The sequence below is a fragment of the Pseudomassariella vexata genome (genome assembly GCF_002105095.1).
Source record: "Pseudomassariella vexata strain CBS 129021 chromosome Unknown BCR38scaffold_11, whole genome shotgun sequence".
In the NCBI taxonomy this organism is placed as follows: Eukaryota; Fungi; Ascomycota; class Sordariomycetes; order Amphisphaeriales; family Pseudomassariaceae; genus Pseudomassariella; species Pseudomassariella vexata.
This window is the reverse complement of record NW_024467966.1, coordinates 17657-40119: the sequence shown is the minus strand read 5'-3', so window position 1 is coordinate 40119 and position 22463 is coordinate 17657. Positions and strand designations below refer to the sequence as shown.

Here is a 22463-nt window from a genome sequence, read left to right as displayed (position 1 = left end):
GATATGAAAATGAGAGGACATGAGATAGCCAGCTGTTGGCCAACATAGTAAAAGGGGCTGGCCTGAACTGGAAAATACGTCGCTTGGACCTCTCACTCGGGAGAAATGCCCATCGAGTTTCCTACGTGTCCGTCCACCTCGAACGCCGCCGCAATTGGTGTGCAACAAAAAACCCACTGATGGCCTGCTGTGTTTCATCTGGTCAAACTCGATTTGCTGCAAATGCAATTCATCTTCTCCCGGCCGATGGTGATCAGCTTCTAAATGCTTTACAGGATGGTGCACTTGGACTTCTTGGGTTTTGACGGTTGGGGCCTGGGGTTCAGCACGGCACTGCACTCTGTCAGTAACACGATGGCGAAATCGGATGGAAGCAGGAGGTGGTTGAATTGGGTGGGGCAGACATACCGGATAGCCTCGTCAAATACGCTCTTCAAGTTTCTCTGCGTCAAAGCAGAACACTCCAGATACTTGTGAGCACGAATCTCTTTAGCACAGACCAAAGCCTGGTCGTAGGAAACAGGCTCCATCCTCTTCGAGCGCAGGCTTTCCAATGTGGCAGGATCCTCTCGCAGATCCAGCTTCGTGCCTACCAAGATGATGGGAATATTCGGTGCATGATGGTCGATCTCGGGGTACCACTTGATACATGTAAGCCATCAGGGTCGCATATATCAGGTAGATTCGATGTCACTGACCTTGGCTTTGACGTTATCGAATGAGGGTGGGCTGACGATGGAAAAGCAGATGAGGAAGACGTCGGTCTGAGGGTACGAGAGAGGGCGCAATCGATCGTAATCTTCCTGTCCAGCAGTATCCCAGAGACCCAGACTAATGGGTTTGCCATCAACCATCACGCTTGCCGAATAGTTATCGAACCTACGGTCCCGGCCAGCAATCAGCATATGCACGTGGCGGCCAATATTGACCTCATGTCGGCGTTATGTTGGGTTAAGTACTAACACTGTAGGGATGTATTCGCCGGGGAATGCGTTCGTCGTGTACGAGATGAGAAGACATGTCTAAATCGTCGTGTTAGAGTAGATCGAGCGTAGTCGACTCGGCCGAAGCCTGTCGCAGATGAGGCTGGTAACAAACCTTGCCGACAGCACCATCACCGGTGACAACGCACTAGATTGAGAAGAGTCAGCTTGCATCAAGAGGCACAGAGGCACGGTGTTGGTTCAAAGTGGATGATGGCAGATGATTCATCATCAGTTGTAATTCATACCTTGAGGGACTGAACACCAGGAGCAGCCATGGTAAGCGACCGTGTAACCTGAAGCGACTACGGTAGCTGTTGGACTATTTCCGGCGGTAGGGAATGGAGACCAAGAGGCGAAGTCGGTTGGATGGAATACGGCGACGGTTGCAGTAGGGCAACAGAATCAGAGTGAAATGGTTGTGTCTCTGAAGTGCGATTGCGATTTGGAGAGAGGTCGGTTGACAGGAGGGAAGCTGGTTTGAAGTTCGTAGCTTTCGAGGTGCTCCGTGCTGCATGAAGGTCAGAAATGTTTTGACACAACCGGAACGGTGTGGTGCCGCAGGTCGCAGGAGTTGCAGGCGGGCGGGCAGTACAAGCAAGCAGTGGGTGCACTGAGCTGGGAAGCATGAGAGGTCCACTGCTTGCTTGGGTGTGACGGGCGATAAGTAGGTACCCACTATCTTGCTGCTAATTGGGAAAAGCGACCAGTAGGTGTAGTACGTAACACTCGTCAGTGTGCCAAGGTTCCAAGTTTGGACCAGCTAGGAGAATGGACACTTGCTCAACGTCCAGCAGTACAGGTGTTGTGGTTTGCCTTTGGGTGACAGGTCAAGACAGTGAAGCTGTTACAATGGGGAAGCTCGAGGTGCAAGTTGACTTTGCCAAGCTCTTGAGAAAGGACTGGCTGGGTGGGTGACGAGCTTTGCTATGTAAGACAGGGATTCTGGGATGATACTAGTGGGCAGAGGAAGGGCGTGGGATCAAAGAAATAATAAAGGTAGACCCTTACTCTTACAGTTAATAAGCTCGCCTTAAGTCGAGATTGATGGAAGGAGAACTTAGTGGTCAGCTTCAAAGGAAAGTAGGTTGTAGGGTTGGTATCAGAAAAAAGCCGTTGCCAGTCAAGTTGGTTCTACGAGACTGTTTGGTATCAACGGGAAAGAAATCATGAATGATGATACGATAACAGTTAGCGCTGGTGACTGTGCGGGTCCTTGTTAGGAGCGACTTGTGGTCCGAGCATGAACAAGGATGGATTGATCAGCTTCACAATGAGGGGCTGGAATTCTCCTATGCCGAGCAGCCAACTTTGGAAAGACTTGATTGGGGAACTCAAGATTCAGCGAAAGGTCACGGATACTGTCCGGTATGGAACTGATGATGCCAAGTGTTTAACCACTGGCCAGTCTTGCATGCTACACTTGATACGGGACCTCCCATCTCATCTAAAAGGCTCAGTCAGTCGTTTTTCTCGTCTCCCTCTGAGCACCTCTGGCTCTCTAGCAAAGTTGGGCCCAGGCTTGAGCTCAGGCGCCATTTGAAGCACCTCTTGTCACAACTCAGTTTCTACTTACACGACACCACTGAGGACCATTTTCAATGTCAGGGGTTTCAGGGCCTCTGGCAATGAGGGGCAGCTCCTGCTAACAAGACGGCTGGGCTGTCAATGTCCGTGGCAGCTCTGGACGGCTATCGAAATTGTTCCCGCGGACTCGAGAAAATCGCTTCGCCAGTCGTTACCCTCCAAGCATAGCCCCGGGTTTGTGTTGTCGCCTCCAAAGGCCACCCTTTGCAGGACCTGCGAGAAAGAAGGCCTGGCTCCAATATTATTGAGGGCCCCTTCCGTGTTGTTCCGTCGACTCTTTTTAGACATTGTGGCTTGTCCAGATTGATCACCCTTGCTGCAAGGAGGCTGTCCTGACAGTGGCATGGGTAGGCGGTTGACATGTCAAAGTTGACATTCGATAGTCAATAGGACTAGAGCCAGCGAATACCTTGATCTAGCCGAGTAGACATTGGCCTCCACAACGGTACCTCTATCGTTGAATGTTTCCAGTTTCAAAGAATTCATTGGTCAGTCGCCAGAGCCGACGGCGAAAACCTACCTGGGCACAGCTGCACGTGTCGCTTCTGCTTTCAGTGGCAAATATGGGCCATGAATCAGGGAGGCAATCATCAATCGAAACACGTAACGAGTAAAGTGTTTCAAACACTGACCTGGAGAGTTTGGATGCCTGGTTGAAGAAGGGGTTGATGGCGTCGTAAAGTGCAACACTTCCATCTCGAATTGCAAGGGTTTCCAAGGGAAGCAAGCGGCAAGTGGCAAGCAAATACGACCGGGGGGTCTTCTACACTAGAATCCGAATGCTCGACGCAGTGACGCTCGTCCCACGCAAACCACGGCCCCATCCCGAAACCTTATCCTTATCAATTTGGTAGCCACGTGCGGACCTGACGCGTCCAGATGCATGTCAATTTGATGTCGCGTTTGGCCGTGATGATATCCAGACTGACTAGACCGCAGCATCAACTGAATTGCCGGGGTTGAGCTGCCCAATACTCCAAACACGCTGCGGCTGACTGCAACAAGGGCGGGGATAAATTACCAGCGGCGATTATGAGCGAAACTCCACGTACCCAACTTTCAAATCGCCTAGGGGCTCTTGCGATGGCTTCGTCCGGCAATCCCTCCGCCGTCAGGGACAATCGTCTGGTGCCTCTCATCACGCCTCGCGCAGCTGCAACACCCATACGTCGTGGAACGAGTGCCGAGCCTCCGTCAGGTCGACTGTCAGTTTCCACCCGGCGCAATCCAGCCGCAACACCGCATGGGCGCGCTGCCATCCGCGCCCGCGACCAACGGCGTGCCGCACTGTTCACACCTGGACGTGCCCGACGGCAAAGCTTGCGCGAACAACGTGAGACGCCTCGGGATCTCCTCCGAAATCTCAGTCGCAAGCTTGCACCAACGTCTACTGCTATCGACTCCTCATCTTCCCCCGATCCCAATGCGGACTCGACCCTGAGTGCGTTGGCGGAAGGAGGCGAGGATGATGATGACGACGAGTTTCCAATCGAGCGACCGCGCTTCTCCTTACCCCTGGACGGCGACGACGATGAAGACAGTGAATTGAAGCCTCACCGGTCTAGTGGACTAGAGGATCTCGACAACTACACCGCGCAGTCGATCGAGCTACCGCGCCGGGCCTGGAGTGAAGGACCAAGTAGGCTCGATAGAGGTAGTCTTGGAAGTGTACGCTTTAGTGACTACGCGGGGCCGGAGCTGAGGAGTGATGATGTGGGTATTGATTCGGGCTTCTTCCCACCGCCTGCTATGGATGACTACGATGACGACGATGAAGGCGACGCATTTGATCGTTTGAGTTCCGAGGAGATGAGGCGCCAGACGGTGGGACGGGAAAGTGATTTCGGGCTGATTGAGGTACCCGAAGGTGAAGCAGGGAACGAGAGCACATTTTTCATGGCGCCGGTGGAATCACCAGTCCGGAACTCAATGGGCCTAGACGGTATCGCAGAAAACGACCTGCCGGAAAGTGAGGACGAGGAAGGCCCCACTGCCATGTCTGGAATTTATGATGATTATCAAAACATGGACGAGACGATGCCATCACGCGTGGCCGAGATATCAGTCAAGCGGCCAAAACAGCTGAAGAAGAACGGCAAGAAGATTTCCAAACATGGTATCGAGTATTCTTCTCTACCACAAGGAGTTGTGAAAAAGCTTGTGACAATATTTGCCAAGCAAGCTGGAGTTGGCAAGGCCAAAATAGGACCTGACACGATGGCGGCCATGATGCAAGCAAGTGACTGGTTCTTTGAGCAGCTCGGGGATGACCTAGCGGCATATTCCAAACACGCGGGGCGCAAGACAATCGACGAGAGCGACATGATTACTCTCCTGCGAAGGTATGTTGCAGTTTCTTTTTCATCCTTGTATTACAGAGGGTGTATGATCCTCATAATGTACAGTTGCATCATCTGACTTGCATATGTACATACAGACAGCGTCAAACCAGTTCGACAACCACCCCTTTTGCCCTTGCACAACGGCATCTGCCTAGAGAGTTGCTACAAGAATTACGGATGCCCGTTCCACCCCCGACGAGGTCTCCGAGGAAAAAGTCGAGGAAAATCGACGCGGACGGGGAAGAGAATGTTACATGAAAGCCGCTGGTAGTGCGAGTTTCGAGTAGCTGAAAGACCAAAGAGGCTATGACCATTCCTTGTTCATACGAACGCGACGTGTGATGGATGTTGGCGGCTTCTTGACCACCATGTAAAACATTATGGTCGTAGCTAATGAGAGGCCATACCTAGAATACGGTTAGCTTTGAGTATGGAAGGATACAAGGTATGAGAGGCAGAGCATACCATGTGAAGATGTACTGAGCATGGTTGTTCCGAAGGTTGACTTCGGCGGGCCTCCCGATTGGAATGCCCTTGCTTTGCATGTCCATAGCCTCAAGCAGACCCGGTTCTGCATTACGTTAACATTGCTACTTTGGGGGCATTCAGTCGAATACGCAACCCTGCTCAAGTATGCAGGATCAAAGGGAATTAAAACTCACCCATAGTCTGCTCAACCCACACAGCCTGACTACCAGATAACGCAGCCATCTGCCTCACATCCGGGAAGTAAAACTCGCTCTTGTCAGGCCTATTGTCCGGTGTGAACATGTTCTTCTTCCACGGCTCCCTCAACAACCCCTCAACCACCACCTCCCCTGTAGGCAACCCCTCCGGCCTGTCCTTCCGGTCGCGCAGCTTCTTGCTCACCCACCCCCGATTCACCAAAACCGTCGTTGTCCCCTTGCTCCCGTCGTCCTCCCGCTCCAGTGGCGTAATCACCATATAACCATCCTCACCATCGTGCATCCGCGGCCCCACGAGCATCTCCCGATCATGTCGGAACCGGCCCCGCGCCACCACCCGCCGGAAATCAAAGTCGTGGATCGCGTCCGGGTCTATGCGCGGCGGCAGTGGCAAGGGTTCCCGCACGAGGCGATCTTCGAACTTGGCGATTAATTCGGTTTTCCACCCTAGGCGCTTCACTTGCCAGGATCCCAACAGGAAGGCCGTTACGGGGATGATGGCGAGGATTATGAGGCCTGGCCCGTGCCGCCGGCCGGCGCGCACGAGTTGCGGGGGGTTGTCGAGGATGGAGGTGAAGTTTGGGTCTTCAGCCGGGGGTGGGTGGTTGGCGCGGGGACGGATATGGGAGAAGGTGCGGTGTTGCGATCGGGAAGAAGCTGTTCTCGTCGTTGTTTGGGAGGTTCGGAATATGGTGGATTTGGATGGGTTCGTGGCTTGTTGAGTGTGGAATTGAGACTGCATGGCAGCCTCGACTCTTTTTGCAAGCGATTGCTGCGTGAGCCAACGTGGGGACTTCATCGGTCGTGAGATTGGTCGGTCTCTTAAGACCGCGGAACAGTTGGGTTGTGGTGTCGATGTCTAGAGCATACACATGACGTTTGGGAAACTTCTGGTGGTGGAGCTTGGGTGCTGCCTTGCCAAGCTACCCTGTTACCTTTTTACCCAGCTAAATCCTGCCCCCTTTTCCAATTCATCTGCCTCAGCAGCCAAAAACACTGCGACGTCACTCATAATTCATTCTATCGCTGTGAGATTTTTTTAGGAATTCATTAAACTACCACTTTGGAAGAATTTGCATACAATGGGTAATTTGAATTTCCATTCCAGGCACACAACCGCCAAATTACCAGCAGAGAATCGACCCAGTTGCAGAACATCCGTCTGTCCCTTTCCTCTAGACTATCCATACGATCTGCTTGCATTGATCTATGTCATGAATACACTATGTCAAATCCTAAATGATCGCCCTAAGAGTTTATATAGGTTATGCAATGTCAAAAATGGGTAACATGACCAAGTCTGTCCATAACCTTGCCTTTATGTACCATATGTATATGTTGGCTGAGTCAGTATGGAGAATCGCATCATTTTCTCTCAACATCGCCGTCGAAGGGGCGCTGCCCAGTCCTGTGTTGGAACGAGCGTCTGACATCGCTCGTTTGCAGTTCTTCAGAGCAGGTAGTATATCTGAGGTCGTCCCCCGTGTGCTTTGTGTTTAAGTTGTTTCCATATACTCCATTCAGATACAGGCGCAGATGATTCATCTTCGAATCGAGGTCTGTGAATTCAGGTGTAACTGCTAAACGATTCAATCATTGTGCCTTCCACCACTTACAAAGCTTCAGAGAATCAGTAGTGTTTTCTCCAGCCATCGCACTTGCCTCGTTATCTCGATGCTGACATAGAGAGGCAAGCCGTACTCCAACGCCCCATCATCTCCTGCAACTCTCGTCTCGACTACATCACAACACTCTCCTCAACCTCATCTCACCCCCTTTTTTTGGACAACCGCAACATTCACACTCGTTTTTGGACTGATCTTCTTACTCGGTGATCATCCTTTGAAACACCTGCGATTTTTCGTAATTACATTCGCTCTCTGAAATGAGGAGTACAACTTTCGTTGCCTTTTCGCTCGCGAACCTGCTTCTACTAGCTACAACTCTGAATGGAGTCAACATTGAGCCATCAAGTAGGCTTTGTCCTCATGGTCTGAGTCATGTCTACAATTACTCACCGAGCCACTGATGCAGGTTGCGCAACCCGATGCATGGTCGACAGCATGTTCATCACGCAGTGTCAGAACATGGCATGTCTATGCCGAGAAATCCACTACCAAAAGGTATATACATGTATTTCGACCATCGATAGTCCCGCTTGTCATGCCAACCTCTACTGACATCCATGCACAACAGTCCCTCTACCAGTGTCTCAACTCCCAATGCGATTCATACGACTATGGTCATGCATTGTTTCACACTATCGGCCTTTACGTCGCCACCGGTGCCGACATCTACATGAAAGCCTCTCCTCAGGTACATGACAAGCTGCTTGATGTCCGCGAAGCTGAATACCTCGCCAGCCGCGAATTGCCCGAGGTGTCAGGCCTGAAGCTGAGACAAAAGAGTGCTGGGCCTGGACGCCAGGGAGTTTGTCAAATTTCGATGATCACTCAGTATGTCACGACAACTGCTGTTGTCTCGGCTACTCGAGTAGTGTCGCCTTTGTCTGCGGAGGGCGACCCGGGCCCTTATGGAAATGGAGGCGGAAGTGAAATTTCTTTAGTGCCTACTAATTCGTGCTCGGAATCGAGCTTTACCAATGTGATGGAGACTGCATTGGCTTCGAGGCCTTGGGTTGTGTCAGGTAATGATGCTATAAGGTATCGGCCATCATTTGCTGGGTTGGCGACTTGTGGTGCGGCGATGATTGCGCTGGATTGGCATATTAATGCTTTCTGAATTGGTAGACGAACTATTCATGGCGGTCTTTTACTTGATCGTAGTTGTCTAGCACTCGAAGTACACGAGTTGCATGGTTTAGTCAGCTCAAAAATCGATCGCCAAACTTCTGTCTATTAACTTCCGCCGCCGAGGTGGAGTGGCCTGAAATTAAGTCCTATCATACGACTCCGTAAGCTGAGCGAAAATACCCGAACCCCGGCCCTCCCCTCCCTTCTATTTCGCATGTTGCTCCATCTTTGTCAACTTTACGTTCGCGTTTGGAATCCTCAAAGAATTGACGATGGTATCATACATTCATACATTGAATCAATATGAGACAAGAACATGTAAGCAAGTGCTGGCCTGGAAATAATCGTGCCGTTGAATTACAATCATCTCGTCAATCGTCCAAACTTCGAGCTACTCTCCCCAATACCCCATGGCCATGGTATCCGCAATTGGAAGCAAGTCCCTCTTTATCTGCAATATTCAAGCTTTCTAATTTTATCGATCAGGTCCACGGAACAGTTGTCGGCTTTAATTTCCCCGAAATAGTCAAGTGATATATCGCCGGGGCGAGCCCCGAGACCTCCTCCACCCTCCGGCCGTATAGGCCCCAATACTGTCCATTGATTGTAAAGTAGGTACCAGCCGACGGAGTAAGATCGTCTGTGCTCTTAAGTCGAGAGAAGGAAGTCCACTGCCTCTCGTGGCTATCCGCCTTGGACAGAAGTGTTCGGATGCGCATCCGACGGCGTATGTGGGCCGCATCGTATACCACTTGGGTATGACTAAACTTCCGTACGAGCATTTCGGCGGTATGGCGAATGCAAGTCCATATTCCCCGTAATTACACGTAGGCTTCCTTGGTATTACACTCCGTCAGGAATTTTGTTTACCTCGAGGATGCCTCTTCCCATCTTTAACTCATGCTTTATTTATTCTTCCTGTGCGTCCACTTTTCAACCAATTTGAAACCTAAGTCCGGCCGCCTGTAGTTATGATGAACCAGAAGAAACGCTTTCGTCTTGATTCGGCCAAATCCGACTCTACAACTTTATCCAATGGTACCATTAACGGTCGGTCGTTCCCAAATGTACGCATGTTCCTAGATTCGAGATCTTTCAACCTAAACAAGCTGTACTCAAGCCTGGTAGAGGCCAAGATATGGGGAGTTGCGTCGAAAGCACTTGCCAAGGTATGCTAGCCACATATACTGAGATGCGCGTTTGACAGATGCTGATTCCGGACAAGCCAAGTCCACCACTTTTCTATCCAGAGTACACAAAGCCAGGAGGCACCGAATATGTGTACAGGGAACTAGAGTTTTGGACCAGCGGGTTCTTCCCGGGGAGCCTATATCTTCTACTCGAGAGGAGACGCAAGTATAACGGAGTATTAGTCCGTGCAAGCCCCTCAGACCTTCATGAGACTCAACTAGAGTAAGCCCCCTACCTCGCCTGACTCGAGGACATAACTAGAACAATCCGGCTGAAGGTATTTTCAGGTTTGCGTGTAAGTGGTGGACAGAGAACCTCCACCAAAATGCCCATCTCGGCACAACACACGACTTGGGCTTCATGATCGCACCATGGGCCAAGCTAGCATGGGAGCTGAACAGAGATTACAAAGCCTTCGATACCCTTCAGAGCTCCGCAAAGATGTTGCTTTCTCGTTTCAGTGACAAAGTTGGCCTGATCCGGTCTTGGGACACTTGCACAACGAAACGGTACAGCTTCCAGAGCCCGGAAGTTGATTTCATGACCGTTATCGTAAGTGTATCACCCGCACAACTCTTGCCTATCTGGTAATTTTCTTTTTCTAAGACATCAACAGGACAACATGATGAACCTCGATCTCCTCTTCTACATGGCCGCCCAAACCGGCAACCAGAGCATGTACGACGCAGCAGTCCAGCACGCCAGGACCACTCAACGCACGCATCTCCGCGCCGACTTCTCGACCATCCACCTCGTCGTCTTTGACCCAGCCACTGGAGACGTCACGCAGCGGCTCACTAACCAGGGGTACACCGATACGTCGTGCTGGACGCGAGGCCAGACGTGGGCCATTGCCGGGTTCGCAGAGACGTATCACTGGACTCGTGATGAGTCGTTCCTCGCGACAGCGCGCAGCTGTGCTGATCTTTTTCTGAGAAGACTGCCGCCTTCGTTTATTCCGCCGTGGGATTTTGACGCTGTTACTGAGGAGGAGAACGGGGAAGGATCCAAAGAGCCACCGGATGTAAGCGCGGCTATGATCGCCGCATATGGAATGTTGCTCATACACAAAGCAATGTCGGCTTTGGGGGAGAAGTCGGAGTACTTACTTGCTGCGTTGAGGATCACCGAGGCGGTTTGTGGGAGCCATATGAACAAAGCGGCGAGGTTCGAAACGAGGACGGAAGAGATTCAGACGGTTGAGCATGGGCCTGTGCAGGATGCGAGTGTTTTGGGGGTGGATATGGGGTTTGGAGAGACGATATTAAATGGTGCGACTATCAACAATCATGAGTTTGCGCCGAGGAGGTGGGCGGATCATGGGTTGGTGTATGCGGATTACTACTTCTTGCTGGTGGGTAATTTGCTGCTTGAGATGGGCGTTGGGGAGTTGATTGTAGAGAATGTGCTGCAGAAGGCGAAACGCAATGAGGTGAGTACCTAGCTGAGAGTGGTATGAGATACAGGTCAAGCTCGAATTTACCATACGGTGAAATTCAAAGCCAAGGCATCTCAGCATACCTAGTTCGGGACATTAGATGGCGAGAACATATTCAATATCAGTTTATAGAATATAGAAGCAGCGTCTATTTGATGTCCTGGAGACCTTTGGGAACTTGGTTGCTTTCTACAGTCACGGAATAATATGAACAGCAAAACAATTGGCATCAAATGAGACTTTGTAGATATTTATATCAGGTTCCAGTGAATACAATATGTTTGCCTGCCTCCAGGAAGTTTGAGAAATCCCATCCTCTTTAGGGGTGACCTTGAACGAGTTGCGTGAAGATGCATGAGTAAATGAGCGAGCACAAGTCATCCGGTGATATATTCACGTATTCTGCAGCTGAAAACAAGCAAGTATAGGTTTGGCAAGAAATTCAGACATGATTTCCGCGTCAAAGCTTGATTACTTCAATGAAGCCGATCTAGGATACGATTTGCTGAGAGATCTCCGGGCTGGTGTCCAGTACTTTCCCCGCGCCCCGGATCGCGAGACTTATACTGCTTACTCAAACATTGAACAATATTCTTATCGATAAAGGTCAAAGAACATACGGATGGTATGACTGCTTAATTTCCATGAAGAGATGACGAGGCTATTCTCAATCTTTGCTTGATGCTGTTTTCGAGTCTCAGTGGTCTGTTTTGCTGGCGAACCATAGTTGCCAATGAGTACTAAATACGGAATTTGTGATTAGAAATGGAGCACACACAATAGGTCATATAAATTGATATACATACCTGTGACACTGTCACTTCCGCTATTCTTGAAGAATAGGAAACTCAGGCTTATATGTCTTCAAAGTCATCCTGGGATGTGACGGTTTCAGCTCCTCGAAATAGCAAGAATAGGTGCAAGAGGAAGAGGCCCTCCCACTACTATAAAACGCCTTCAAATTGGGAATTAACACATGGGATACCGTCGGTCTTCTCTTATCACCCCTTCTGCCCATTAGTAAACCACCCTCTCAGGCCGACGCCTACTCCAATGGCCGCTCCGAAGAAATCGTTCGCAAAGCCCTCAATACCTACAACATCGCGTGGAGAAAGTAGTAATCCTCACCAAATCTACTACGCTATCGAACCCATGAATCAAACCCCCCTCTCCGCCAACACAACGAAAACCGCCCCACGTCGTCAACCGCGTCTGCCTCTCGCGAAAACACGTCCTAGCCGCCGTAGCCGAGAGCATGGAAAGGCTGGGTACTTATATTGATGTTCTGCAGATACACCTCCTAGACCAGAATGCATATCCAGTGAAGCTGATACGGGCACGTAACGATGTTGTGGAGAGCGGACAGGCGAGATATCTGGGAGCGAGTTCCATGGCCACGTGGAGGTTCAAGAAGTTGCAGTATATCGCTGCAAGAAACGGTTTTCATAAGTTCATCAGTACGCAGAAATGCAATAGTCTTTCTTGCCGCGAAGAGGAGCGTAAACGTTGCTGCTATGTCGTGATAGAGAGTCGCGATTCTGCCTTGGAGTCCATTGGCAAGGGGGTGAATATGGCTACGGTGGTATTGGCTTGCTGCTTGAAACAGTGGGTTTGTTCCATGACTGGTTGGGATCGAAAGAGAGGATTGACCAGACGATTGAGATGATCAAGTTTGACTTGACTGATGAGGAGACGGCGGCGTATCTCGAATAGCTATATCAGCTCAAGACTTTCAACATGTAATTGCATGATAGCGTATGAAATACATAATTAGTTACACATTGGTCTCGACTTGCATTATTAAGGCTTCAGTGAGAGCATGTATTTTGCGTTGCTTTCCAACAGGTATGTATAACAACCCATAAAGACATGCAATTCAGAAGCTCACTCCACTAAGACGGAAGTGATGGGACGAAGTTTCTATAAACTCCGTAAAACCATGAGGCGAGAGGAAAAACTTGCTTCGGATCAAAGGAATGGTGAACCGGATATAAAGTCTGCATATGAGACTTGCATGTTGGTATTGATCAGGGCCCCAGGTCGGCTTGATCTCCTGAGCCTCGTCATAACCCCGGATCCGATAACCCAGATTCAGCTGGTCCATATCCTCCAAGCCCTTTAATTCCTCGCCTTCTGAATATAGAAGTCCACAATCCTAGTCCTGGGTTGGTACGTGCATCTAAGAAATAGTGCGTTGTACTTCCGGCCTCCGGAGCAAGTCCCGGCCCCGGCCCGAGCCGGTGTGGGGATACGGTACGACAACCACCCTGTCGCATCCTACCCCATGGGCGCACCCACAATGTCGGGTGATACGGCCGGGGCTCATGGGGCAACCAAGGCTCGTTTGTGGAGTATGTTGCAATAGATATGCGCCCGAGAGTTCTGTTCCGATCACTCGATGACTTTTCGAATATGTAATGAAAGCAAGACGCCGAGAAAAGCTGACCATCAGTACATACATCATCAAGACCGGCAACTGTCTGAAGTTGTCCAGGTCACTTCAGATCTTTTGAGTTAGAACTTTGGTCGGTCTATGAACACGATACAACCTGCCGCAATGAAAAAACAACACGACCATATCTCCTCAGTGCATGCGGAAGAGGCCAGGGATCATCAACATATGCAAGACAAAGAGGTACGTTCTCTTCTGATTTCTTGGTGTTTCCACGTCGACTCGTTCTTAACAAATCCACCAGACTGCCGCCTACGCTGGCCAGGAGACCATCTACATTGACGAGAATACTAATAAGGAGCTCTTCTGGACCATCAACAAGCGTGTGTTAGTCTGCATGTTGGGGACTTACTTCTGCCAGTCTCTCGACAAAGGAACATTGGGCTTCTCCTCCGTTATGGGCATCAAGACGGATGCCAATCTCGTCGGGAATGAGTATAACTGGCTTGGGACGATTCTGTACATGGGGGTATTGGTCGGGGAGTATCCCACCAATTTCCTCCTTCAAAAGCTACCTGTGGGTAAATATCTGGCAGCCAACATGTTCTGCTGGGGCGTTGTGGTGGCGTGCTCCGCCGCGACCCACGACTTCAAGACCCTCATGGTCGTGCGTTTTCTGCTGGGCATGTTCGAAAGTTGTGTCCAGCCAGCTTTTATCATCATGTAAGTTTGCGAAATGGGTCTTGAGACTTGAAGTTAAACCGCTGACTCGAGGATTACCTAGGACGAGCATGTGGGTAAGTGGCTTATTGAGTCCAAATATCCGGATCGGCGAATACTGACATGATGGGTCGAGTAGTACACTAGGAGAGAGCAGGCGATTCTGACCTCGCTGTGGTACTGCATGCAAGGCGTAGTGCAGATGGTACGTGCTCTGCCCACCACTTGAGCCTCAACAAGCTGACTTGAAGTTCCCAGGTTGGAGGCATCATAGCTTGGGGAGTGTCCCACTATAATATTGATGGCAAGGATCCCAGAAAACCGATGAAGTCATGGCAACTTCTGTTCCTCGTCCTTGGTATTGCGACAGTCTTCTGGGCCAGCTTGGTCAGCTGGTATCTCCCCGACTCACCCATGAAGGCCAAGTGCTACAACGAAAATGAGAAGCGGTTGTTGATTGAGCGTGTCCGCGCCAATGAGACGGGTATCCAGAACAAAATATTCAAGCGCTACCAGGCGATCGAGGCCATCACCGACCCCATCCTCTGGTGCTATGTCATGCTTCAGGTCCTCTCGACTTTGATCATTGGCGGCCTGGGCGTCTTCTCCAATCTGATCATCGCCTCGTTCGGCTTCGACTACTTGACCACCCAGCTGTTGAACATTGCCCAGGGAGCTGTTGTGGTCTTGGTCATGGTTGGTGGTGCGTGGCTGGCAACGTCTACGAGACAGACAACCCTGGTGATGCATGTCTGGACTATGTAAGATTCTAGCCCTCCCAAACCTCTCACCTTTGCTGACTTTGGCTGCAAAAGTCCACCCATCATCGGCACTGCCGTCATGTACAGCATTCCACCGACGCCATCGACCCGTATTGGGCTCCTGGTAGCCTTCTACTGCACCCAGTTCTTCCTAGGCACAGGTTGTCTGATCTTTTCCCTGATCTCCCGCAACACCGCCGGCCAGACCAAAAAGTCGACTACGCTATCCACCACCTTTCTATTCTGGGCCGCTGGCAATATGGCAGCGCCGATGGTCTTTCAGGACTCCGACGCCCCGCGGTATCGGAAGGGGTTTACTGCCCACTTCTGCATATACGTGCTGTTTAATATGACTCTGGTCATTATGCGAATCATCCTCATGCGCAGGAACAAGGTGAAGCGTGCTGCGGCGGCTGCAGCACCTACCCTGGAGGGCTCTTCGTCCGACTTGAATAATGTCGATGACAAGATTACTCACGAACACGCGTTCGAGGATTTAACGGATAAGGAGAACCCGGACTTCCGATACGAGTTTTAGGGAGACGTGTTGGAAATATGGCCGGGTGGGATATAATGTGGAGGTTGAACGTCTGTCCTTGTTGACAATACCGAGTTACTGGCCTGTTAAATGAGCAGAGTATGCAACTTGATGCTGCATCTGGCAATGAAGACCGCCTTATCTCGGTTTTCGTGATCTAATACCTCACCATGGAGCCTACTGCAAGTGATGGACCAGTCCGAGGGTAGATGGCGTCTTCCCGAGCAGCGTTGTAGCCTGGTTGAACCTGGAATTGGCCGCAACTGATTAAATTGTGGAAATTATGAGGAGGGATGGTTGCAATATGAGTATTCCAGAATGATAGCGGCCAAGGCCAGACCAGACGACCTCTGAGAGCATAGATCTCGGCAATCACGATCTGAGTAGGTCAATCAGGTGTAGAATGGCCTGGCTTGAGTAGTAGGTGCTGCCAATGGCCAAGTTCTCTGCAAGTTCGCAAGGGTTTGCTGGGTACTTGAGAAGCGAAGTCGAATCAGTTGCTAAGAGCCAGTGCCAAATCGATGCTTGATGTTGTTTCCTGGGTGACTTACAACTCCTGCCAGGTCATTGGTGCCTGAGCTCAGGCACCAGGTCCTCGTATCGACCGCAAGAGATGTCAGACCGAGGTCAACGCCGACATCTCGTCTGTGTTTCCATCCTCTTGTGGAGGCCCTGCGTAATTGCAAATTCTGGTTCAGTGCACTTTCTTCGACTTTTAGATAGCCCTGAAGCCGAGCAAATCGAAATTGTAGTTTTTCAATATAGAGTCATCTATAAGAAAACATCGTAATACACACGCCACATTAAGCTGGCAAGATGAAAGTCGAGTTCAATGTTGAACGGTCGTTGGTTGGTCGACAGCAATTATACAGTATAGTCTATGCATCTAGCAGAATGCTGGCTTTGTGCAAGTGCGGATCCACGGGCCCAAGCTCCAGGGGGTCAGAGCTTGTCAACTGGTGTTGCACGTCACACACAGATCTTTGATTCGTAAGGCGACGGAGCTGCAACACCGACCTGTCGAGTACATCTAATCCTCCCATGTTAATCTTTTCATAAATCGCGGCCTCCAACACAGGCCGAACACCGATTTGACAATGCATTTGTCGCTCCAAGCGCTCTCCGTATCTATCTTGCTAGCATTACCCGCTACTGTGCGCGCGGTGTTCCAAGATGAGGTCGGCCACATAGATTACCACCACGAGCTGCTCGGCGTGCCGCAACGCGAAACCACATTCTTCCACCGACCGAGACGAGAAGAGAAAGCAAGCCTTCTCTATACTTTGAGCGATCTAGGTGTACTCGGAGCCGTCAATCCTTCTACCGGCGCTATAGTATGGCGTCATCTGTTGAATGGCAACATCACTAACGGCGGAGGACACTTGAGGGCCGGCGAAGATGCTACATGGGTAGCCAGTGCTCTGGGTAGCTCCGTAAACACATGGGATTCTATGACAGGGCGTAATGTTTGGTCCTTGAACTTTGATGGCAAGGTAAAGGATCTCGAGATCATGGAGCTGACAGAGCATGGCCAAAAGGACATCCTGGTGCTCTTCGAAGAGCAAGGGTGTATAGTCGCCAGGAGGATACATGGAAACGAGGGACACGTTGTTTGGGAGTTCAGGGAAGTCACCGGCGACATCCCTCTTCAGGTCAGCACCAACGCGGAGAAGGTCTTTGTCATAAGTCTGCATGGCACACTTCTCTCGTACAACCTGAAAGTAGCAGTTTTGGATACATTGACTGGAAAGAAACTGGACGAGATTAGTATTGGCACAAAGGGCGAGGTCCAGGGCGAGCAGGATGTCATTATGGTAGGCGCCAACTCAGCTGCCCCAATCGTCGCGTGGACAGACAATACCTTCACCAAACTCAAGATCAACGTACTGGGCACCAAGAACAAGCAGGAATTTCCCCTTGTTGGCGAAACGACCAGCGTGGAGATCCACGCTCCTCACCTTATTCAGTCTCAACCACATTTCCTCGTACAGAGCCGAACCAAGCTGGCCAACAAGGCCGACGTTTTCCACATTGACCTTAAGAGCAAAGCAATCACCAAAGCATATGATTTGCCCCTGCTCGATGGAGAAAGCGTGTTCTCAACGAGCTCATCTGCTTCCAACGTCTATTTCACACGCGTGACTCCCAACGAGGTCATCATCACGTCATCTATGTCGCATGGCATATTGGGTCGCTGGCCTTTATTGGCCGGGGATGTCAAACTAGAGGCCCTGCATGGTGTCTCAGAGGTCATCAAGAAATCCGAAGACAGCTTTGCGGTACGAACGGCTATTGTCACTGATTCGGATGACTGGACTCTTATTCGCAATGGCGAAGTGGCATGGACTCGATTCGAGGGATTGAGTGGTGCTGTTGTAGCGACCTGGGCAGAAATACCTGAGTCTGAAGATCTGGCGAAGACTTTGGATGCCGAAGCTCATAGCAACCCTCTCTCGGCATACATTCACCGTGTGAAGCGTCACGTCAATGACCTTCAATACCTGCCGGCATTCCTACAGTCCATTCCTGGACGTCTTCTGAGCAGCATTGTTGGCTCGGATATCCTAAAAAGTGACACTGCACTCACTCGGGACAGCTTTGGTTTCAACAAACTGGTCGTCTTGGCCACGAGACGGGGCAAGCTCTACGGCCTTGATGCCGGCAACCAGGGCCATATCGTCTGGTCGAAGACTGCACGAGAGACACCTTCTACAAAACCCTGGGATGTCAAGGTCATTCATGCTGATGACACGAAAGGCTTTGTGACTGTTCGCGGAGCCAATGGTGAATACATTATTGTCAGATCTGACACTGGCAAGACTGTTGAGTCCATGCCTGCGGGTATGTGGCCCCCTCTGCAGAGCGCAGCTCTTGTCGACAGTGCCGCCGGACCGTGGCTTCTACCGATCGGTATCAATGGCAAGATTGGTGAGATCCCCCTTCAGTGGGCTCCCAAACAAACCGTTGTCGTACGATCCGGCAGCAATGAATTGTGGGGGGTCACTTTCGAACCCAAAGACGACCAGCAAGCTATCGAAGTCCCAGCGTGGAGCTTCACACCACCGGCTGGTCAAAACATTGTTAATGTGGCGACTCGATCAACCCATGACCCCGTCGCATCCATAGGTCGTGTGTTGGGAGACCGCAGTGTGAAGTACAAGTATCTCAATCCCAACACGATTGTGGTGTCTGCCATTGACGAGAAAGCGGCTTCTTTATCCGTCTATCTCCTGGACTCGGTATCTGGACAGATCTTGAATTTTGCAACGTATGAAGGAGTTGACCCAAACAAAGAAGTTACTTGTGTCATAAACGAAAACTGGTTCGCTTGTTCGTTCTTCGGCCAGTACATGATACGAGATGCGCAAGCACAATCATCTCTCAAGGGTTACCAGCTCGTAATCACTGATCTGTACGATTCGGATCTCACAAACGACCGTGGACCTCAAGTCTTCTCGTCTCTTGACCCCGTCGATACGCCTACGGGCCCTATTCTGCCTTCGGCCGTTTCAAAGACGTTCATTGTATCGGGTCCGATCAATGCTCTTGCTGTCACCCAGACCAGACAGGGCATCACCACGCGTCAGCTGTTGGCTTATGCGCCCAACGATCATTCTATTGTTGGCATCCCGCGACAAGTCATTGAGCCCCGTCGCCCCGTGGGCCGGGATCCAACCCCTGCTGAGCTTGAGGAAGGATTGAGCAAATACTCTCCAGTAATCGAACTGGATTCGAGGATGATGATCACTCACCAGCGCGATGTGATAGGGGTTGAAAAGATAATCACAGCACCAGCAATATTGGAGAGCACGAGTCTGGTGTGCGCTTATGGAATCGACATATTCGGAACGAGAGTCGCACCGAGTTTCGCATTCGATATTCTAGGCAAGGGATTCAACAAGGTGTCACTCGTTGGTACAGTTATTGCATTGAGCATTGGTGTATTGGCTTTGGGCCCTATGGTAAGTCCAAGTCCCAATTAATTGTCCGGATTGTGCTAATGTCTTGTAGGTTCGAAAGAAGCAGATAAACATGAGGTGGCAGACGATCGGATAAAGCACCGGGACGATTGTGTATGATGCAGGTAGATTTTCAATACGATATAACTTCTTCAAGGCCTTGGTATACTGCCCATGGGAGGCTGAAACAAATGAACCAACAATCAGGGAGCAGTCTCCTCTCCGGTGCCCATCGAGTCATATAACAACCGCTTCAAGCGCTGTCGGCCAGTTTTGATGTGTGCTCAAAAGGATACTACCCCAATCATAGGAAGCTCTGCATACCCCATTTATGCAAACAACCACAATTTCGTTTTCGCCTCGTGGCCCACCCCAATGCAGAATTGAGGTGAAGCGAAAACTTACCATACAAGTAGCTTTGGTGATATAGACCCCTTGTAGCAATACTTACTTCAACAAATACCCGCCCGGTTAGCTCAATCGGTAGAGCGTGAGACTCTTAATCTCAAGGCTGCGGGTTCGACCCCCGCATTGGGCTCAATTCCTGATGCCTCCTGGATTACCAGGAGAACCAGCCTCTCTTTATTCCCAATAATTTGGCCCTTTCCAGCTCTTTTTTGTTTGATTAACTTGTTTTTATTTTTATTTATATTTTTGTCATCTGAAGTTAAAGGCTGGTTAATGATCAGAGTGGTTCTCGCTCTCTTTTTCTTTCCTTGTACTACCTTATACAGTGAGGTGCCTGCTGGGCGGTACTGCTACAATTTCTATTCCTGCTTAGTATCTGATACGTCTTGTGCAAAGTAATCAGGACCGGTTTGCCGCAACTACTGTTTCATGCTGTATGCGAGCAGGTCAATCAAGCAGCAATGCTGTCTCCGTCTGTCGCTAAATTACTGCGACAGGCCCAAGGTTGCTACTTCCAACCGACTATCCCGATTGTATATGGCAAATCAACTCTGCCTAGTTGAAACTCGCAGGGTCACCTGCTGTTTCCGATCCGAGTTCTTTGAAATCATCATCTGAAACCAATAATTTTTTCATCGAGGTTCATGCGTCAATGTTCTAAGTGACATTCCTCTAGGAGGCTTTTGAGGTATATTTTGGTTCACTGTGTATCAGTACTTTACTCTAATCTACGGCAACAGTCTCTTGGGAGTTCGGGGGTACGCGCAGGCCAAGTGCACACTCGGCAGGTTCAAGTACCAAGCCACAACTCTGTCTAAGCCAATTCCACCTCCACCATGCTTGGGAACACCGGCTGATCTGAAGACGTCCACGTACTCCTTGAGACCGGGGCTGGCGGGGTCAAGGCCCTTCCTGCGCATACGAGCTTCCAGCAGCTCAGGGATGTGGATACGCTGTGCACCGGAAAGGATTTCCTGGCCACGCATCATGAAGTCGTAAGCGTTGGTGATGTTAGGATTCTTAGGGTCCTCCATAGTGTAGAAAGGTCGGGCGCTCTCGGGGAACTTGTCGAGCACGTAGAAATCGGTGCCGAACTTCTCTCGGACTAATGCTCCTAGTGCCTTTTCTTGGGGAGTGCTCATATCCTCGTCGTCGGAGACATTGCGGAATTCCTCAGGGCCATGCTCTCGAAGCAATTTCTGGCCCTCTGCGAATGTAAGGCGAACTTCCTTGCCAGCCTCAGGCAGTAGGAACTTCTCGGACGGGTATACGGATCGAATGAGCTCAATTTGCTCGCTGCACTTCTCCTCCAAACCTCGGAAGATGTAAAGCATGAGGCTCTCGATCATGTTGCGAACCTCGGAATAGTCCTCCTCAAATTCCATTTCCATATCAAGACCGGTGAACTCGGTCATGTGTCTCGGGGTGTTGGAGTTCTCTGCTCTGAAGACGGGGCCGATACAGTACACTCGCTTCGCGCCCCCAGCAATCTCGAATTGTTTATAGAATTGGGGAGATTGAGCCAGGCAGGCGTCAGTCTCGAAGTATGGCAGCTTAAAGACGTTGGCACCGCCTTCCGAGGCTGCGCCAATCAAGCAAGGCGCCTCAAACTGCTCGAAGTCGTTCGCATCCAGAAACTCGGCAAAGAGCTTTCGTACGGTCATTCGGACCTTGGCGATGGCTCTCGTAAGGGGTGCTCGCTTATGCATAACGGGGTTGTCGAGGTGCGTACCCAGGCTGGCAGAAGGTGCACCACCAGTTTGTTCGGTGACGGAGAGGTCCTTCATCCCTTGCACTGGGTCGGTATCCTCGAAGCTGGAGATGGCCTTGTTGGCCGCAGCCAGAGTCAGACCAAGTTCTGCAGGAGCCTTCGCCTCGACGTAGAGCTTGGAGATCTGCAATTCGAAGTCCTTGACACGGCAGCTCTTGATGGGCTCGGGAGCTTCCTTGACTAGTGCCTCAACGAGCAGGAAGCTCTCTGAGTTCAAGGCGCCAGCCCACTTGACCATTTGCTTGCTGACTCCCTTCTGCTCGTCAACGCCCATCAGTGCCTGAATGGTCCAGTTGGCCTCCTCTCGAAGCTCGAAGAATGCCATCTTAGCACCTTGCATGCGTGAGTTCTGAATCCATGCTCGCAGTTTAACGGTCTTTCCCACGTGGTCCTTTCCCAAATTCTTCAAGTAGATTCGCTCAGCGTTGATGTGTTTCGCCTCAATGGTAGCATCACCGTAGTTGTCCTTTCCGACGTCCTCGCCGCTGCCAGATGCGGCTTTTTGGGCAGCTTCGGCGGCGAGGCGTTCGGCGGCTCGCTTGGCCTTCTCAGCTTCCTTCTTCGCCTTGGCCTCGGCCTTTTTGGCTCCCTTCTTCGATTGAGCGGGAGTCTCGCCCTCGGCGGGGGCCTCAACTTGAGCTTTAGCTTCGGGGGGTTCGGACATTTTGTTGTATGTGTTGATGGTGAATTAAATGTGCGCAAACGACAGAGTCCTCGAACATTACAGACAAAAAGAATCTCCTTGTGGTGACCCTTTCGGTCTGATGGCGCGGGGCAACTTTTGTTGGTGGGGGTGGGCCGGTGGGGTGATTTGGGATAAGGATATTATATCTCATGACTGCATAACCCATAGTACGCAAGAATAAATGCACTTAACTGCAACTTACGGTCCCATTTTTGGGTACATCTCAAAATTCATCAACTTCAAACCCAA

At 50.6% G+C, this 22463-nt stretch overlaps 9 protein-coding genes and 1 non-coding gene across 10 annotated transcripts; 7 read left to right on the top strand and 3 right to left on the bottom strand.

Moving 5' to 3' along the window:
* Positions 1 to 158: 158 nt before the first annotated feature.
* Positions 159 to 1493, bottom strand: BCR38DRAFT_40280 (P-loop containing nucleoside triphosphate hydrolase protein). Its single transcript, XM_040857777.1, has 6 exons — positions 1232 to 1493; positions 1099 to 1131; positions 964 to 1022; positions 699 to 879; positions 409 to 641; positions 159 to 333 (listed from the first exon to the last, which is right to left on the bottom strand). The coding sequence occupies exons 1-6, from the start codon at positions 1259 to 1261 to the stop codon at positions 270 to 272; spliced, it is 600 nt and encodes a 199-aa protein (XP_040712741.1). The 5' UTR covers positions 1262 to 1493; the 3' UTR covers positions 159 to 269.
* A 2160-nt stretch (positions 1494 to 3653) lies between these two features.
* BCR38DRAFT_348724 (centromere kinetochore component CENP-T-domain-containing protein) lies at positions 3654 to 4988 on the top strand (the record flags this gene model as incomplete). Its single annotated transcript, XM_040856447.1, has 1 exon — positions 3654 to 4988. The coding sequence occupies one exon, from the start codon at positions 3654 to 3656 to the stop codon at positions 4986 to 4988; it is 1335 nt and encodes a 444-aa protein (XP_040712740.1).
* BCR38DRAFT_441316 (SURF1 family-domain-containing protein) lies at positions 4890 to 6507 on the bottom strand. Its single transcript, XM_040860765.1, has 3 exons — positions 5575 to 6507; positions 5378 to 5483; positions 4890 to 5319 (listed from the first exon to the last, which is right to left on the bottom strand). Exons 1-3 carry the CDS (start codon positions 6395 to 6397, stop codon positions 5217 to 5219), a joined length of 1032 nt encoding a protein of 343 aa, XP_040712739.1. The 5' UTR covers positions 6398 to 6507; the 3' UTR covers positions 4890 to 5216.
* On the top strand, positions 6508 to 6995 carry BCR38DRAFT_441315 (uncharacterized protein). The gene has a single exon (XM_040860764.1). The coding sequence runs from the start codon at positions 6681 to 6683 to the stop codon at positions 6885 to 6887; it is 207 nt and encodes a 68-aa protein (XP_040712738.1). The 5' UTR covers positions 6508 to 6680; the 3' UTR covers positions 6888 to 6995.
* Positions 6995 to 8441, top strand: BCR38DRAFT_441314 (uncharacterized protein). Its single transcript, XM_040860763.1, has 3 exons — positions 6995 to 7571; positions 7633 to 7721; positions 7795 to 8441. The coding sequence occupies exons 1-3, from the start codon at positions 7484 to 7486 to the stop codon at positions 8338 to 8340; spliced, it is 723 nt and encodes a 240-aa protein (XP_040712737.1). The 5' UTR covers positions 6995 to 7483; the 3' UTR covers positions 8341 to 8441.
* A 983-nt stretch (positions 8442 to 9424) lies between these two features.
* Positions 9425 to 10986, top strand: BCR38DRAFT_349763 (glycoside hydrolase family 88 protein; the record flags this gene model as incomplete). The annotated part of the gene is made up of 4 exons (XM_040856512.1): positions 9425 to 9520; positions 9577 to 9764; positions 9830 to 10094; positions 10159 to 10986. The coding sequence occupies 4 exons, from the start codon at positions 9425 to 9427 to the stop codon at positions 10984 to 10986; spliced, it is 1377 nt and encodes a 458-aa protein (XP_040712736.1).
* Positions 10987 to 13385: 2399 nt separating this feature from the next.
* On the top strand, positions 13386 to 15577 carry BCR38DRAFT_40216 (allantoate permease). Its single transcript, XM_040857766.1, has 6 exons — positions 13386 to 13615; positions 13677 to 14095; positions 14157 to 14169; positions 14232 to 14297; positions 14351 to 14853; positions 14908 to 15577. Exons 1-6 carry the CDS (start codon positions 13514 to 13516, stop codon positions 15389 to 15391), a joined length of 1587 nt encoding a protein of 528 aa, XP_040712735.1. The 5' UTR covers positions 13386 to 13513; the 3' UTR covers positions 15392 to 15577.
* A 795-nt stretch (positions 15578 to 16372) lies between these two features.
* BCR38DRAFT_373913 (uncharacterized protein) lies at positions 16373 to 19715 on the top strand. The gene is made up of 2 exons (XM_040857316.1): positions 16373 to 19353; positions 19403 to 19715. The coding sequence occupies exons 1-2, from the start codon at positions 16489 to 16491 to the stop codon at positions 19445 to 19447; spliced, it is 2910 nt and encodes a 969-aa protein (XP_040712734.1). The 5' UTR covers positions 16373 to 16488; the 3' UTR covers positions 19448 to 19715.
* A 100-nt stretch (positions 19716 to 19815) lies between these two features.
* BCR38DRAFT_t273 lies at positions 19816 to 19888 on the top strand. Its single transcript has one exon. It is a non-coding gene; the product is annotated as a tRNA-Lys (tRNA).
* Positions 19889 to 20146: 258 nt separating this feature from the next.
* BCR38DRAFT_441306 (aspartyl-tRNA synthetase) lies at positions 20147 to 22301 on the bottom strand. Its single transcript, XM_040860762.1, has one exon. The coding sequence runs from the start codon at positions 22191 to 22193 to the stop codon at positions 20487 to 20489; it is 1707 nt and encodes a 568-aa protein (XP_040712733.1). The 5' UTR covers positions 22194 to 22301; the 3' UTR covers positions 20147 to 20486.
* Positions 22302 to 22463: the final 162 nt, after the last annotated feature.